Genomic DNA, 18,023 nt, shown 5'->3' with positions numbered 1-18,023 from the left:
GAAGCATCATTGACTCTTCACAATGACTTCTTTTTTGTTTCATCGATCCTATTTTTGTTATGGATTCACTAAGCACTTCCACTATTTGTTTTGCACATCTGTTTAATTCATCTTTGAAATTGGACTGACATTTTGCAGTGGGTTGACATTTTGCAGTATATACATACTTAGCTTTGTCAAATCTGAGACCATAAGTATATTCTTTTGAATCCCAGTTAGAAAAGTTTTTGTATCAGTGATAATGGGAACTGCAGATGCTGGACAATCCAAGGTAATAAAATGTGAGGCTGGATGAACACGGCAGGCCCAGCAGCATCTCAAGAGCACAGAAGCTGATGTTTCAGGCCTAGATGAAGGGTCTGGGCCCGAAACGTCAGCTTCTGTGCTCCTGAGATGCTGCTGGGTCTGTTGTCTTCATCCAGCCTCACATTTTATTACCTTAGAAAAGTGTTTATGTTTTTTTTTCCATGTCCTAAATATTATTTTAGGAACTGAACTTTAATTGGGGGTGAGCTGTTTAATCTTTTAAATAGTGCTGCAAAGGGACTGAGGAAGTTGTTGTTTGACAGTCTTGGTACGTGAAAATGGTTGTGATTAGTGGATAATCTAGCTGAACTAACTTTCAAGTCTAAATTGAGGTACCAGAGAATAGAAATATTTTACTGGAATAGTGATTTTCAGAATAAGTTTCGAATGAGGCTTAAAACCATCTTTTATCAGTCCATGCAGGTTAAACTAGGCTACGTTGAATTATGTTTTATTTTTAAATGTAACTTCCAAATACTACAGATGTTGGAAGTATTAAATTGAAATAAAAAATACTGGAAATACTCAGCAGACCAAGCAGCATCCATGGAGAGGAACAGAGTTAATGTTTCAGGCCCACGACCTTTCATCAGAGCTGATAATAGGTCGAATAGGTTTGGAGCAAAGAGGAGGAGTGAAAGGGAAGGTCTCTGAAAGGGCGAAGGGCAAGAAAAATTCAGCTGCATGAGGTTTCTTGGTGTAAAAGCTTAAGGGAGTTATAATGAGAACAGCAAAGGAACAAACATGTTCAGATGAGATGTGTGAATGGCTGGCAGAAGCTACCTGAATACAAAGTGAAAGAAGAGATTAAAAGAAGATGAGGAGAAACCAGAACAAGTAACCGTGTCACAGAATGTGAGCAGAAGAAGTTGTTGAACTTTACGTTGATCTTAGCACAATGGTGAACAAAGCTTTTTGATTGGCGGGTAGAAGAGTGAAGTGAAAGGAAATGTGGTATTAGTAGGGAGCTGTATATGGGATAGATACTGCAGCTGCAGATACACACAGAATGCTGTGTTGTCTGCACATTGCCAGGATTTAAGATATTCCAAAGGAGAACACTGAGAGAGGGGAGGCTCCAGTTGTCCACATTGAAATAATCAATAATAATTGATTCCCAAAGTTTGGTACTGAGACCCTTATTATTCTTGTTCCAGATCTTGGTCTGTGAGGGATAATTTCAAAGTTTGTGGATGACACAAAACTTTATTTGAATTCTAAACTCTGAAGATGACAATGCAGAGCTTCGAAAAGATTCTGACACATTGGTGGAGTGGGTGATATATGCAATGGTAGATTATAGGGGCATAGATTACAAGAGAAGGAAGGTTAAGGTGAAGTTGTATAAGACACTAGTTAAACCTCAGCTGGAGTGTTATGAACAGTTCTGGATGCCACACTTCAGAGAGTTTTGAAGAGGCATGCAAGAATGATTCCAGGGATGCTTTAATTATGAGGTAAGATTGAAGACTTGGTGAGGAAAAGGCCAAGAGGACATTTGATACAATTATCAAAATCATGAGGGCTTTAGGAGAGTAAGTAGGGAGAAATGATTTCCCTTGTTAAAGAATCAAGAGCCAGAGGACACTGTTTAAAAGTGGTTTGCAAAAGAAGCAAATTCGAAGTGAGAAACTTCTTTATCTTTATCATGGGAAATGAAGAACTGGAGATATTCAAAGAATAGGAAGGTGAGTGGGTGGGGAAAACCAGTGGGTGGGACAGGAGGGGGTTTAGGGCGACAGCAGGCTGAGGATGTTGAACAGGAGAAGAGGGAGTGGGAAAGACAGGAGGATAAAAGGAGTGGGGCTGGGGAACAGGAGGATGAAGTTGGGAGGGCTTCACAATATCTAGGTTTTTGACCAGTCTTTTGGTCTTCTGTTCAAATATCACATTGTGTTTGATGATGGACCTTGAAGCGATCTACGACTTTCAAATGTGCTATGTAAATGCAAGATGTTGTAACATGCTCTGGAAGCCTTTTTGAAAGAGAGAATTGCCATAGCTGTCGTCTGAGCTTTCACCATTCTGACCTCTGATGGAAGTTCTTTGTGTCATTGAGATTTTGCCACTCTACGCTGGTTCGTGGTGCATTCCACGGGCCTGATGATGGATGTGGCATCATTCCAGTTTAGAAAGCATAGAATCTGATCTCTAGGCAAATATCTGTGCTAAGTGGTGATGACCTGCTCGGTGCTCTTGACGTGCAGGCTTTCTGGCAAGCTTTCTAGTGTACTAAGCATTCACCTGTGTCCATCTAGCCTGGACCAACAACATTTTTGGCTGAAAACCAGGCCTTTAGTTTCCTCATTTTTCCCTCATCTCAGTACACTGGGACAACAAGGGCCATCAGTTTAACTGGGACAACGTGGCCATCCGAGCTCAAGCCGGCCATCCGAGCTCAAGTCAATCACAGACACGGACAGGAATTCTTAAAGTCCTGGTTTTCAACCCGTAATGCAATCAACAAACATGTGGAATTAGGCCTCATATACTAACCCAGGCAGAACGGTGAGAAAAATTCATAAAGCTGAAGTACAAAGGGATCTGGGAGTGCTAGTCCAGGATTCTTTAAAGGTTAACTTGCAGGTAGAGTCCATGATTAAGAAAGCGAATGTAACGTTGTTACTTATCTCAAGAGGGTTGGATTATAAAAGCAGTGATGTGCTTCTGAGACTTTTTAAAGCTCTAGTCAGGCCTATTTAGAATATTGTGTCCAATTTTGGGCCCCACACCTCAGGAAGGACATACTGGCACAAGCGTGTCCAGCAGAGATTCACACGGATGATCCCTGGATTGGTAGGTCTAACATACAATGAGCAGCTGAGGATTGTATTCATTAGAGTTTAGAAGGTTGAGAATGCATGGCTTAGAAAGGGTGGACGCTGGGAGGTTGTTTCCGTTAGCCGGGGAGACTAAGACCTGTGGGCACAACCTTAGAATTAGAGGGGGTCAATTTGGAACGGAAATGAGGAGACATTTCTGCAGCCAGAGAGTAGCGGGCCTGTGTATTTCATTGCCATGGAGTGCAGTGGAGGCCGGGACGTTAAATGTCTTCAAGGCAGAAATTGATAATTTCTTGATCTCGCAAGGAATTAAGGGCTACAGGGAGAATGCGGGTAAGTGGAGTTGAAATGCCCATCAGCCATGATTAAATGGCGGAGTGGACTCGATGGGCCAAATGGCCTTACTTCCACTCCTATGTCTTATGGTCTTAACAGAACCAGAAATGACACAACCCAACTTAACAGACCAGATCATACATTTACCAAGCAGAGAACAACATCACTTCATCGGAGGCCATACTGGTGTTGTTACTGAGCATGGTGATGAATAATCTCTGTACGATAACCAGTCAGTTAGTAAGCCAACAACCTCAGCTGCCACTGTGTCAGAGTTGCAGGTGTAAGGCATTACCACAATGTTGTGAGTGTGAGGATGAGGTAAACCATGTGAATTGAAGGGTTTAGTACTGATTGGAGATTGTTGGCTATTAAGAGATGTTGAGAATTCAGTGAATGAGGCTAGTGGTGCACCCATCCACGAAAGAACAAAAAGATTGTACTTGCTTGCCTTGAAAACTGTTGGATCTTCAAACTGACTGTCTTCTAATTGAGTCTCTTTGTGCCTCCAACGTTCTTTCCCTATGTGTCTTCTACTGAAATCTTTTGTACCCTATTAGGAAGTCTTGGTGGATGCTCTACCACAGCTTGAGTTACCTGAAAGAATTTTCAAAAGCAAACAATTTCCTAACAGCACTTCAGGCTGCTCCAGTGGATCTTTCCTTGAAGAGGTGAAGAAGCCTACCTTGAAGTAACACTGGCTGCTCGCAATAATGGGCTCACTGATGATAACCTGCAGCCACTAAACAGCTTTGATAGGGTTCCTTGGTTCCTTGCAGCAATCATGAAACTGTCCCAGAGCATTCATTGATCAGTACATTGATAAATTATCTGCTCTGTGCACATTTGATTTTGGGTATTATTTAAGTTAACCCTACCATTTGATTTTTGATTCTATTTTATAGTATTTTATTCTTGACCAAAATTAAATCAGCAGGCTTCCTTGTGAAATATTTAATTTCTCCCTTTTTGTTAATCTCAGTAGATGATTTAATGGGTTGAAGGGGCTGAATGGCCCATCGCAGTTCCTATGCATGTGTATGACAGGAAAATCAGCCAAGATTCTTTCTGTGGCATTTGACTTCAATGCTCACATGATGGAAGATCCAGAAGGCTACTGATTTATACTGGACATGGTATTTCTCTTCTGAACTTTACCATCCAATCACAATTTCAGTATTGTATGACTGGCAACTGCCATGTTTTAACCCAACAAAATTTAGCTCAAAACTTAAAGAATTTAGGATCAAAGATATCAACATTGAACATTACAGTGCAATACAGGCCCTTCGGCCCTCGATGTTGCACTGACCTGTGAAACCGATCTGAAGCTTATCTAACCTACACTATTCTGTTATCACCCATATGTTTATCGAACAACCATTTAAATTCCCCTAAAGTTGTGAAGTCTACTACTGTTGCAGGCAGGGCATTCCATGCCCTTACTACGCTCTGAGTAAAGAATCTGCATCTGACATCTGTCCTATATCTATTACCCCTCAATTTAAACCTATGTCCCCTCGTGCTAGCCATCACCATCCAAGGAAAAAGGCTCTCACTGTCCACCCTATCTAATCCTCTGGTCATCTTGTATGTCTCCATTAGGTCACTTCTTCTGTCTAGTGATAGAGGGTCCATAATATTGTCAATGGGGAGAGGGACTAGCAGGAGGTCATTGTACACTCTAGAGCTAACGACATAGGAAGAAAAAAAGGACGAGATTCTGAGGAGACAATTTAGGACATTAGGTAGGAATTTTAAAAGTGAGTCCTTGAGGGTAGTAATATCTGGATTACACCTGGTGCCATGAGCTAGTGAGAGTAGGAATAAGTGGCCAGAGCGTGACTGAGGAGCTGGTGCAAGGGAGAAAGATTCGCATTTTTTTGGACCATTGGAATCTCTTCTGGGTTGGCTGTGACCTGTATAAGGAGGACAGATTACACCTGAATTTGAAGGGGACAAATATACTGATGGGGAGATTTGCTACAGTTGCTTGGGAGGATTTAAATGACTGGGGGTGGGTTGAGGTGAGGGGTGTGGAGAGTGGTGCAACTGGGAAAAAGAGCAAGATGAACAGCCAGGGCAGGTAGGAACAAGGCAGAGAACGATGTATGACTGATAAATTAAACTGCATTTCTTTCAATTCCTGATGGGTAGATGAATGCTGAAAGTAGTTGGGAACATAGCGAGTACATGGATCGGGGATGGACGGGACTGGCAGCTTAATGATCCAGGGTATTGATGGTATAGATGGTATAGTATGTGAAGGATAGAAAGGGTGGTAAGAGAGGAGGGGAAGTAGTGTTTTTGATTAGGGGTAACACTACGCCTGTACTAAGGGAGGATATTCCTGGGAGTATGTCCAGGGAAGTTATTTGGGTGCAACTGAGAAAGAACAAAGGGATGATCACATTGCCAGGATTGTATAGACCCTCCAATACTCAGTAGGAAATTGAGAAACAAATTTCTATAAGGAGATCTCAGTTATCTGTCAGAATAATAGGGTGGTAATTGTAAGAGATTTTAACTTTCCAAACATAGATGGACTGTCATAGTGCTACGGGCTTGAATGGAGAGGAATTTGCTAAGTGTGTACAAGAAAATTTTCTGAGTCAGTATGTGAATTTACCTGCTAGAGTAGGTGCAAAAGCTCACCTAGTCTTGGAAAATAAGGCAGGACAGGTGATTGAGGTGTCAGTGGGGGAGCACTTTGGGACCAGTGACCATAACAATGTTCATTCAAAATAGTGATAGAAAAGGATAGACCAGACCTAAAAGTTAAAGTTCTGAATTGGAGGAAGGCCAATTTTGATGTCATTAGGCAAAAACTTCCAAAAGTTGTTTAGGGCGGATATGTGCAGGTAAAGGGATGGCTGGGAATTGGGAAGCCTTCAAAGGCTCCAGAGACTGTCTGTTCATGTTAGGGTGAAGGGCAAGGTTGGTAGGTGTATGAAATGTTTGATAACCAGAGAAATTGAGGTTTTGGTCAAGAATAAAAAGGAAGCATATGCCAGGTAAAGACACCAAAGATCAAGTGAATCCCTACAAGAGTGAAAAGGCAGTAGGAGTATAATTAAGAGGGAACTCCGAAAGGCAAAAAGTGGGCATGAGATAGCTTTGGCAAAAAGGATTCTACAAATACGTTAAGAACAGAAGACTAATGTGGGAGAGAATAGGGTCACTTAAAGATCAGCAAGGCTGGAAGTGCAGGAGATGGGGAAAATACTAAATGAGTCTTTTGTATTGGTGTTTATTGTGGAGAAGGATATGGAAGCTAGTGAACATAGGAAAATAAATAGCGACATCTTGAAGAATCTCCATATTACAAAAGAGGTGGTGCTATATGTCTTAAAACGCATATGGATAGATAAATCCCCAGGAACTGTTCAAGCCTGACCTAGAGCTTTGTGGGAGGCTAGGGAAGTGATTGCTGGGCCCCTTGCTTAGATATTTTATCATCAGTAGCCACGGGTGAGGTGTCAGAAGGTCAGAGGTTGGTTAATGCGGTGCCACTATTTAAGATGGTAAGGAAAAGTCAGGAACCTATAGATCAGTAAGCCTGACATCAGTGGTGGATAAGTGTTGGAAGGGATCCTGAGGGTCAGGATTTACATGTATTTGGAAAGGCAGGAACTAATTAGGGGTAGTCGACATGGCTTTGTGCATGGGAAATCATGTCTCACTAACTTGATTGAGTTTTTTTTGAAAAAGTAACGAAGAGGATTGATGAGGAAGGAGTGAGGGGGTGTGATCCAGGGCGTAGAATTCATTAAGGCATTCAGCAGGGTTCCTCATGGTAGACTGGTTAGCAAAGCTAGATCATATGGAATACTGGGAGAACTGGACATTCAGATGCAGAACTAGATAAATGTGAGGTGCTGCATTTGAGAAAGGCAAATCAAGACAGAAAGCAGTGGACCCAGCACTGATCCTTTTGTAGCATACCGCTGGTCACAGGCTTTCAGTCTGAATAGCCACCCCCCATCACTCTTCTGTCTTCTTGCTTTGAGCCAGTTCTGTGTCCATATGGCTCGTTCTCCCTGTATTCCATGTGATCTAACCTTGCTAACAAGTCTACAATCAAGAACCTTGCCAAATGTCTTACTGAAGTTCATATAGATCACATCCATCACTCTGTCTTCATCAATTCTGTTGCTGCTGTGCAGCTTTACAAAGATAAAACAGATCTATAGTTGTCTTCCTGCTCTAACAGTCCTTACTGAAGAGTTCCAACAGTTTTCAGGTCTCAAACTGAGGTCACAGAGACCATGAAGGGTCTAGGCCCAAAACGTCAGCTTTTGTGCTCCTGAGATGCTGCTTGGCCTGCTGTGTTCATCCAGCCTCACATTTTATTATCTTGGATAATTTTTGACCAGTGATTTGGCTTGAAGAGACACTTGTTTTAAGTAGTGAGTTGGAGAGAGAGAGAGCCTGCCACAAACAAAAACAGCCTATTTGCCCATTTCTACAACAGTTCAGGGAGAAATCTGTTCTCTTTAAAATGTGATTACATGTCGGCAAAGCTTTAGAGACAAACATGCATGATCACTGATGACCACTGGTGGCTGAACATTAGAACAAAAGACTTTAAAACATTTTATTATTTATCTTTTTGCTTTCGAGAATAACCCTTTTTTCAGTGTTTCTTTTTCCAGAGTTCAGAAATTAACAAAGTGGTGATCCGGTGCTGTCCCAAGATTACCTTGCGTACTTCCAAAACGTATAATCTAGCAAAACAATAAGTTCCATTAATAGCCAAAGTTAAAGTACAGATGGCTACACATAATCCACTTCTTTTAATAAATCATTTTCAATTAATACATTATGGCAGCTATTAGCCTCTGAGGATAGATGGAACAGACTGGAACTTTTCACTAAAAAATTGAGGGGTGACCGTATATAAAATATGCAGGACTTCATCAGGCAGGTTTCCCCTGTTTGGGAGTTCAAAATAAGAAGCCAGGAACATAGGTTAGACATAAATAAATACATAAGAAATTTCAGAGATCAGTTAGAAATTCTGAACCATTTAGAATAATTGAGATACATAATAGATGCACTTCAGGGGCGTTTTACAAACTGATTGTGTGCTTTTAAAAACAATTATTTCTCCTTATTCTTATCACGTAACCATAAGCAGATTATTATTTAATCTTTTCTTCCTAGTTTGAAACAAGTGAAATATATTTCTGAACTCTCGTCTCCACGATCATACTCACTTGTTTTATGAACCTATCTATTTGTAGTGTTGATAATTTTACACAGCTTTTTTATTAGTCTGGAAGCTGATTCTTGCTTCCACAATTTTGGGTCCAACTTTTTACGTTAGTATTTAATTTTGAAAATGCGGTTGAATTCCTTGTTTGAATACTTTGTTAAATGCTCACCAATGTGGTAGATTCTACCCAGGCTCTAATGACAAAGAAGGAAACTCCTTAATTGTAATGTGTCCGAATATGACAAGGACTGCTGGTACTTAAAGTTGACAAGGTATCAAAACTGGATGAGATGTATCCAAAAATAAGTGATAGTGGAAATTTCAGGGTCACCGGCCATAATCTTCCCTACACTCGAGAGGTAGCAGAGGACTGGAGAGCAGCAGACAATACACCCTTATTCAAAAAGTTTGTAAGGAAAAGCTAAGTAAATACAGATCAGTAGTGACAAAGCTTATTATATTTGGGATAAATTTAATAATCATATGGAAAAAGTTGTGTTGTTAAGCTAGAGACTGACTAAATGTCTGAAGGGGTAATTGCGTATGACTAACTTGTCTGAGTTTTTTCTGAAGCCATGGTAGAAAGGGTTGATGAGGCTAATGTTGTTGATGTGGTGCTCATGCACTTTCAATAGAAATTTAATTGATTATCAAACTATTGGCTTGGGAGAAAAATGGAGCTTATTGAGGAAAATTTACAATGTGGGTCCGAAATTGACTGAGTGATAGGAAACAGTAAGGGCTAGGGGACAGTTTACAGGACAGAGGAAGGTTTGGAGTGGAGTTCCTCAGGGTTATTATTAGTCTTGATGTGTATTAATGATTTAGGTTTTGATGTGCAGAGGGTGGCTTCAAAGTCTGCAAATGATATGAAGCTTGGAAGCATTGCACACTGTGAGGAGCACTTCATAAAACCATAGACAGTTTGATGGAATGGACAAATATGTAGCTGATAATGTTCACTGTGGAGAAGTATGAGATGATGCATTTTGGTCAGAGAAAATTGAAAGACAGCATGAAATAAGCAATACAATTCTTAAGGAAGTGCAGGAGCAGAGGTACCTGGGTGTATATATATGTTTCACTTATGGACAGGTCATTGAAGGTAGCAGTACAGTTAGAGAGATCATTTAAAGCCTTTTCTTCAATAATAGCGCACAGGGGATAAGAGCAAGATGATGATGCTGAACTTATATAAGACTCTTACTAGACCTCAGTTGAAACATTGTGCACTGTTCTGGGTGCCACACAATAGGACAGATGTGAATGCATTGGATGCGTTGATGAGAGTTCAGGTTATGAAGAATAGTTCCATGGATGGGAAACTTCAGTTGTGTGGAAGACTAGAGAAGTTAAGAATGTTCTCCTTGGAGAGAAGAAGGATGAGAGGGATTTGAGTGAGGTTTTCAAAATCATGAGCGGTCTGAGTACAGTAGGTAGGGAGAAACTATTTCCACTTGTAAAAAGATGGGAATGAGAGGGCACAGATTTAAAGTGATTCACAAAAGTAGAAAATGTGTTATAAGAACAAACTTTTATGTAATGGATAGTTTGGGACCTGGAATGCACAGCCTTTAAGTGGTGGGGAGGCAGGTTTGAGTGAGGCATTGTTTCTGTTCAAATAGTAATCTAAAGTTCAAGGGTACAGGAAAATGAGGCTAAGTCCTAACACTTATTGGAGGTTTGGTGCAGGCATAACGGGCCGAATGGCCTGTCCCACGTCATAACACTTGCGTGATTCAGCAATGAAATGACTCCGCACTAGAGTTTCGACTCCTAATTGTTTTGGCTTTTTGAAAAAGCAAACCCTTTTTTGGTCTACTCGTCGTCCTCTCTGACTCTGCAACTATTTCCTCCTTAAATATTTATCCGATTTTCTATCAAAATTTGCAGTATATTTCCTAATATTTTGATCTTTATTCTGTATTAGTTAATCAACATGGATACTATTGACCTACTTTGTACACTTCCTAGGATACAGCAGTGGATGTAATTTTAAAGACTAAGGAGGAGAAAGATGTGGAACTGGATAGAAAGATAGAAGCTTTACGGAAAAAGAATGAAGCACTTATGAAAAGATATCAGGTGTGTGTTATTCGTCACAAGGTTTTGCATCTTGGATGTAGAAATGACTTCTTGCTTGTCTTTGCTTTCTGCTGTTGTGTTGGTTCTTTGTCTTTCTTGTGTGTCTCCCTGCGACCAATCTGCATCCTTGTTTTCTTTTCTCCCTTGGTCTGGAAAATGTATTGACTATTGCTTGTATATTGTTTTAAAATGTTAGGTTTCTCTTCAGTTCGAATTATGTTTGAACACCTAAGTGTACAATCAAAAAGTAAACATTGGTTTGCCATTTTCCAACTTTTAAGTTCAACCAATATGGTAATTTGTGCTATATCACCTGTTTTTGCAGCTGCCATGTTTGATATTTTAAAACACCAAAATATAGATTATAGCCCAAAACTAGCGCATTTCTTTAACATATTATGATCTCTGATTGTATTACATTAGCTTGTACTTTTTTAGGGAGGTGCAAATGCAACTTTGACTTATGGGCTATTGTTTAGTTTTGAAACGAGTGCACATCTGCTTATCCCAACTTCTTCTCTTGGCAATAACATTGGCTGTAATGCAGTTGACAAGTTATCCCTCACTATATAGGTTAATGAGATAACCTAAAGTTGGCCTGCAGAAAGTTTGTAATTATAGTAAGTCTTAAAGGAATTGGGTTTTGAATATTACAGGAAATTGAAGAAGACAAAAAAAAGGCAGAAATGGAGGGAATGGCTGTTACTACTCGAAAGAACAGACCCGAAAATCTCACCATCACTATTACAAAAGCCCCGAATGTAAGTGTTTTCTAAAGATTTAGCATAATTTCTATTCTGTTACGCTTTATGCCTCCATAATGAAGCCAAGCATTTTTTTTCCAAACATCCATCTGAATTTGTCTTGCTAATTTTGAGGATGTTTCAAGTCCTTTATAACTATTCTTTGGCGAAGTCTGCCAGATTTGCTGAGTTCATCCATGTTCTGTACCTAATATAGTTCCTCCTTTTCCCCTTTTAAAAACCTGTAAAAACTTTGCAGTTCGTTTTTACACTCATACCCAGATCCCCTCATTTTCTCATTTTTTCCCTTTGATAATCTTTTCATCGTTCTCTTCCATTTTCTAAATTCTGACCAATAACCTGACTTGTCACTCATCTTCACACTCACCTTGCTATTATTTTTATTATGTTTTTCCTTATCTCAGTTAACCAATGCTGGTGGGTTTTTTTAAAATCGCGGGAGTGTACTTATTCTGTGCATATTGAAATAGCCCCTTAAATGTCAGTCACCATACCTCTATTGATTGATCTCCTATCCCAGTATGTTTCAGCCAGTATAGCTTTCATACCCATATCATTGCCCTTATCTAGTTTCAAAGTACTAGGCTTATACCCAGAAGTCTCCTTTTCAAACTCAATGTAAAATTCAATCATATGTTGGACCTCTCTAACTCAGAGTGCTTTAACTCTGAGTTCATTAATAAATGCTACTAAATTACACAATACTTTGTTTAATATTGTCTGTTTTCTGGTTGGTTTCAAAACATGTTGCTTTAAGAAACTATCTTGGACTCATTTTCTGAGCTTCTCATCCAGGCCACTGTTGCCAATCTGATTTTTCTTGTTTATATGTACATGAAAGTTGGCCAGGATTGTTGCTGTCACATTGTTATAATAATTTATTATGACTATTTCGTGTGGTATACTTTGTTCCACATGTGGTTACTGTTGGGCCATAGACCACTTTCCTTTTCCTTAGATTTCTTTCCCATACTGTTCCTCCTCTTCACCCAATTTGATTCTATGTCCTGATGTCTGAAATTAACGTGATCTCTAACTATCACACAAAACCCATGCTTGATTAATAATGCTATTTTTAGATTCCTATTTTACTTTAATGCCATATTCTCTTCAATGTTCAGGATCTAATCCTGAAGCCAAGTATCAGATAATTTTATAAGTTGGACACAGAGCTGACTCTGGGGAGCAGCACTGCAAACTGTGTTTTCTCTCTCTCTCTCTCTCTCTTCTCTCTCTCTCTCTCACACACTGTCTTTGTTGATCTCTTGCTGTCTCTGTCTTGCTGTTTCTCTCATTCTCCCTCTTTCTTGCTGTCACTTCCTCCCCCCACCATCGTCTTTTTCCCGTTCCCCTTTCACACACACGTACAACATCACCAACATCACATCTGCCCCAAGAGAACCTCCGTAAGTGGTGAGATTTCAGACTAACAAGGAAGAAGGTGCTATATTTAGTGCTTGGAATGAGGAAGGGCAAGCTGGTCATGCTTCAAGGAGAGTACATTTGGCAAATTGATCATGATATGTTCAGACTTAGTTATGGAGCAGGACAGTGTTTGGTCAAGCATAAACAGACTTAACTGGAGACAACAAAGCTCTGATGAAGGGTCTAGGCCCGAAACGTCAGTTTTTGTGCTCCTGAGATGCTGCTTGGCCTGCTGTGTTCATCCAGCCTCACATTTTGTTATCTTGGAATTCTCCAGCATCTGCAGTTCCCATTATCTCTCACAACAAAGTGTGGAACTGGATGAACACAGCAGGCCACGCAGCATCTTAGGAGCACAAAAGCTGACGTTTTGGGCCTAGACCTTTCAGCAAAAAAAGAAAATTAACTGGAGAAAGGCTGATTTCAGCGAGTTAAAAAGAGATCTGCTTTAAGCTGTTAGGCAAAACAGAAACTGAACAATGGGAGTGCTTTAAAAGCAACTTGTTAATGATATGGAGCATTCCTAAGAGTGTGAAAAGAAGAGCATCAAAGGTTGCTTACCTGCTGCACATTTGCTGATGATTTGCTTCATAGCAATTCCTATTTTGTGCTGGATTGACAAATATTGATTCCAGGCTTCTCAAGTTAACTGCTTTACCAGCGTCCCTCTTTTTAGAGGTCAGTTTCTTGAAGGTCAACTTGGTAGTGTTTTATCAGTCAGAGTCATCGAAGGAATGGTCTTAAATTTATCGAGGTCAGTATAAAGTGTTTTAGTGCTCAGTACAAAATGTCAGTGGATTGATACCCTGGTAAATCAGCAAGATTACTTTGCATGTGCATCTTCTTTGTGAAAATTTCAAGACTCCATCATGGATAGCCACGTGTCCAAGGAAAATCATCATTTCTTAAACTCACTTTGGAGCTTGAGAAACCACTAATAGATCTGAATCCAGATAGATCAGACTCTGAGTGTCACCCCACCAACATAGAAGGTTGTAGTGATTATGCACTCTGTATGTAATTTAGAACACCCTAAAAGCAAAGACAAATCAAAAAATTAAAAAGACAATGGAAAATCACCCTTTTGGTTTTGAATTAAACAAAGACTTAAGTTGAGATCGAAAGCAAAATTTCTGTTTGAAATTATAAAAAGTATATCAATAGATATTAAAATCATTGATGTAATATGGCGGGCTGAAAAAAACAAGGACTCGATGCAGAAACAGGGAATAAGCGAAGGTGTAGCAGTTGCAGTTATATCTATCACTTGAAGGTAGCAGTGGTGGGTTTCCATCATGGAGACCATGGTGAATAGAGTGGAGGCCAATGTGTTCCATTTTTGGGTGAAGACAATGCTGTGGAAATTGTATTAATTGTGTATTGGTGTCAACTGGAGATAAGGTTACATCCAAAAAGAGGAGCAGCTGGATTTCTTTATAAGAAAGACAGATGAATTTTGTTTTGGGGCTCTTGTGGCGCATCAGTAGTGCCCCTACCCTTATGGCAGGAGGTCTGAGTTCACATCCTAACTGCTCCAGAGACCAAAGGTATAGGAGCAGAATTACGCTATTCAGCTCATTGAGTCTCCTTAGTCATTCCATCATGGCTGATATGTTTCTCAACCATATTCTCCTGCCTTCTCCCCATTACTTTTGACCCTCTTACTAATCAAGAACATATCCATCTTAAATACACCCAATGGCTTGGGCTTCATAGTCGCTGCGGCAATGGATTTGACAGATTAACCATCGCCTTGCTGAAGAAATGCCTCCTCATCTTAGTTCTAAAGGATTGTCCCTTCACTGTGAGGCTCTGCCCTTGGTCCCTAGTTTCTTGAACTGGTGAAAACCTCTTGTCCATTCTATCCACACATCACAGTATGAGAAATGTATAATGACGTCTCTGAACAGGTTGATTTTGGAACAAAAACGGATTTTGTTATTTTTGATGATGGATGTGCTGAGTGAACAGCCAAGCTGATTCATAAGATCTGTCTTGGAGTATTTAATGCAAATGTAGAAGAAAGTGGCAGGCATAGGCCATTCAACCATCAACCCATTCCGGTATTCATTATGATTCTGGTTGATTATCGACGCCAGTACCCTAATATCATCCTGTCACCAGATCCCCTGACTCTTTAGCCCCAAAAGCTCTATTTGTCTCCCTCTTGAATGTTTTGGCCTCAAAACACTTTTTGAGGTAGTGGATTCCATAGGCTCACCACTCTCTCGGTGAAGAAATTTCCCCTCCTCAGTCCTGAAAGATTTACCCCTTATCATTAAACTACGACTCCTGACTCTGAACTCCCTGATCAGAAGGAACATCTTTCGTGTATCTAACCTGTTAGAATTTTAAAGGTTTCTATAAAAACGTCCCTTGTTTTTCTAAACTCTACCGATTACAATTCTAACTGACTTAATCTCTCCTCATTCGTTAGTCTTGCCGCCCCAAGAATCAATCTGGTAAACCTTCACTGTATTGCCAGAACATCCTTTCTGAGATAAGGAAACCAAATCTACACACACTATTGTAGATGAGGGCTAATGAATGTTTGCAGCAAGACATCCCTACTCCTGTACTCAAACCCTTGTTATGAGGCCAGCATACAGATTTCCTCCTTCACTGCCTTCTGCAACTGTGGGCAACCTTTTGGCAACTGGTGCATGGGTATGCCTAGACCATATTGAACATCTCCCTCTCTCATTTAATAGCCATTCAAATAATAATCTCCTTTTCTATTTTTGCTACCAAAATGAATAACGTCACATTTAACCATATTATACTTCATCTACCAAGCATTTGCCTGCTCCCTCAGCCTGTCACAGTACAACATCTCTGCATCCTCCTCACAGGTCATCTTTCCTCCAACTTTGTGTTATTTGCATATTTTGAGATATTATCTTTAGTTCCCTCAACTAAATTCTTACCATATATTGTGAACAGCTAGGGTCTGGGGGACCCATCCCTATAGTACCCCACTAGTCACTGTCTACCATTCAGAAAAAGACCCACATTTTCCTACTCTTATTTCCTGTCTGCTAGCCAATTTTCTAACCATGTCAATGCAATACCCTCAATCTTGTATGCTTGAATTTTATATATTAATCGCTGTGTTGGGGCATTGATGAAAGCCTTCTGAATATCTAGTAAATCACGCCCACTAGTTCTCCCCATCAACTTTACCATTTGCATTCTTGAAGAATTCCAGTAGATATATTCCAGCTAACTATGTGTGATTCCACCACTGTTTTCTAAGTGGTCTGCTGTAAAATCCTTGACAAGTGACTGCAGCATCTTCCCCCCCTACTAATGTCAAATTCACTGGTCTTAAATCCTGTTTTCTGGCCACCTCCGTTTTTAACTAGTTTATCAGCTACCCTCCCATCTGTAGAAACTGTTCCGGGGTCTAAAGAACCTTGAAAACGACGACCAATGCATCCACTATTTCTAGAGCCACATCCTTAAGTACTCTGGGATGTAGATTAATAGGCCTTGGAGATTTATCAACCTTCAATCTTATCAATTTCCACAACACCATTTCTCTACTAATACAGGCTAAGCCCTGTATTCTCTATCATTCCTATATTGTGCATTGTAATAATTGACTGCAACAAGCCTTTTAATTCATGTTCATGTTGATTCTGGGTTTTTGGTGTCTGGGTTTTTGCTAAGGTAGTGTTTAGCATTGGTTAAATTTGACTGTTGCATAGTAAAGCTTCTTTGGCTTTAAACTGCGGAATCCTGTGGCTTAATTCTTTCAGTAAGAAACTGGGATTTTATATTCCCTTGTTTTAAAAATGAAAAATTACTGGTATTGAACGAGCTCATAGCAAAATGCAGATCAGCTGGAATAAATGTCCATTAGACAGGGCCGCTGGAAGACAGACAAAACTGAAATCAAAGGTTGGTGACCATCCTTGAAGAAATACAGTAAGAATCAAATCCTTCCAACATCATGGAAGATTTCACTGTACATACATAGGAATTGGAGGAGTTGGGGCCCAAAGAGAGATTTCTGCAACCTTCAATGTGATTTCCAGGGTTTATTTGTTCCCCTCAGCCAGTATTGGCTTTCTGTAATTGTCATTGCTACTAACTTCAACATCATTGAGATGCCAAAGTCAGATTGCAATGACCACTGGCATGCACTAAATGGATATAAAACATAGAACATAACAGCATAGTACAGGCCCTTCGGCCCTCGATGTTGTGCCGACCTGTCATACCGATCTGAAGCCCATCTAACCTACACTATTCCATGTACGTCCATATGCTTGTTCATGAAATGATAACAAATTAAATGTAGTTAGGGTTTGCAGATGGCTGCTTGATGTACTTGGTGCTGGTGCTGACCTTCAGCGAGACTGGATCCCATGCTTTTGTCCATTGGAGTGGCCATACTCACTGTGCCCACCTTGGTCATTGCCCCTGCCATTTTCTAGTAGCATTTTTAATCTAGTCAATGGAAAGTGATGGAAGATATGCAGCTCCTGACAGACCATCAGCTGACTATTTCTAGGGCAGCTAAGAGTTCAGTCTGTGCATCCTGTTTTCCCGGCACTTTATTATGTGGTATTCGGTGCATCATTCCCAGTGGAGCCTCTGGAGCTAAAGAGCTACTCGCTGATATGATTGACTGACAGCTCTCCAAAGTGCGACTTCCCCTCCAGAAAGGAAGAAAATACGCCTTTCATTTAGTTAGCCGTAGCAAAGTTGTCGGGAGTGGGTATATTTTATTGTTCCTGTGATCTGATTTATTTGTACTGCTGCACATTTTACAGGAAAAGAGAGTGGTCAGTGAGAAACGGATGTTTGGAGGATCAAGCATTCTTAGAGGTTGTGAATCAGATGCAGGTCAAAGATTTTCTGTAGGAAGAGGACAAAGACTTCGTAAATTTGTTGTGGAGGAAAGCAAAGCAAAGGTAGGATTTATGCAATGCTATTTTTATTTGGACCCTTAATTAAACGAAAATTCTGGATCCAAACTGACCAGTGTACCAGATCAGTAAATGGAGCTGACTTTAAACCTCCAGGTTGGGTGGGGTTATGAAGGGGTTTCAAATTCAGAAAGTACAAACTGATACCGTTCTGGGTTTTAATAGAGAT

The 18,023-nt window shown here is 40.2% G+C and overlaps 1 protein-coding gene across 13 annotated transcripts in view; it reads left to right on the top strand.

Moving 5' to 3' along the window:
- LOC125455939 (coiled-coil domain-containing protein 9-like) overlaps positions 1-18,023 on the top strand; it is a 186,608-nt gene that overhangs the window by 41,591 nt on the left and 126,994 nt on the right. For 12 of the 13 annotated variants that reach the window (XM_059649346.1, XM_059649340.1, XM_059649341.1 and 9 more), the window contains 3 exons: positions 10,618-10,728; positions 11,385-11,489; positions 17,699-17,839. In XM_059649346.1, coding sequence (XP_059505329.1) covers positions 10,714-10,728; positions 11,385-11,489; positions 17,699-17,839 — 261 coding nt within the window. In that variant the 5' untranslated portion in view covers positions 10,618-10,713. The remainder of the gene's footprint in view (positions 1-10,617; positions 10,729-11,384; positions 11,490-17,698; positions 17,840-18,023) is intronic. The other variant, XM_059649345.1, reaches the window with a different exon arrangement.

Source organism: Stegostoma tigrinum, chromosome 10 (assembly GCF_030684315.1).
Source record: "Stegostoma tigrinum isolate sSteTig4 chromosome 10, sSteTig4.hap1, whole genome shotgun sequence".
Classification (NCBI taxonomy): domain Eukaryota; kingdom Metazoa; phylum Chordata; class Chondrichthyes; order Orectolobiformes; family Stegostomatidae; genus Stegostoma; species Stegostoma tigrinum.
This window is presented reverse-complemented; position numbering and strand designations above follow the sequence as displayed.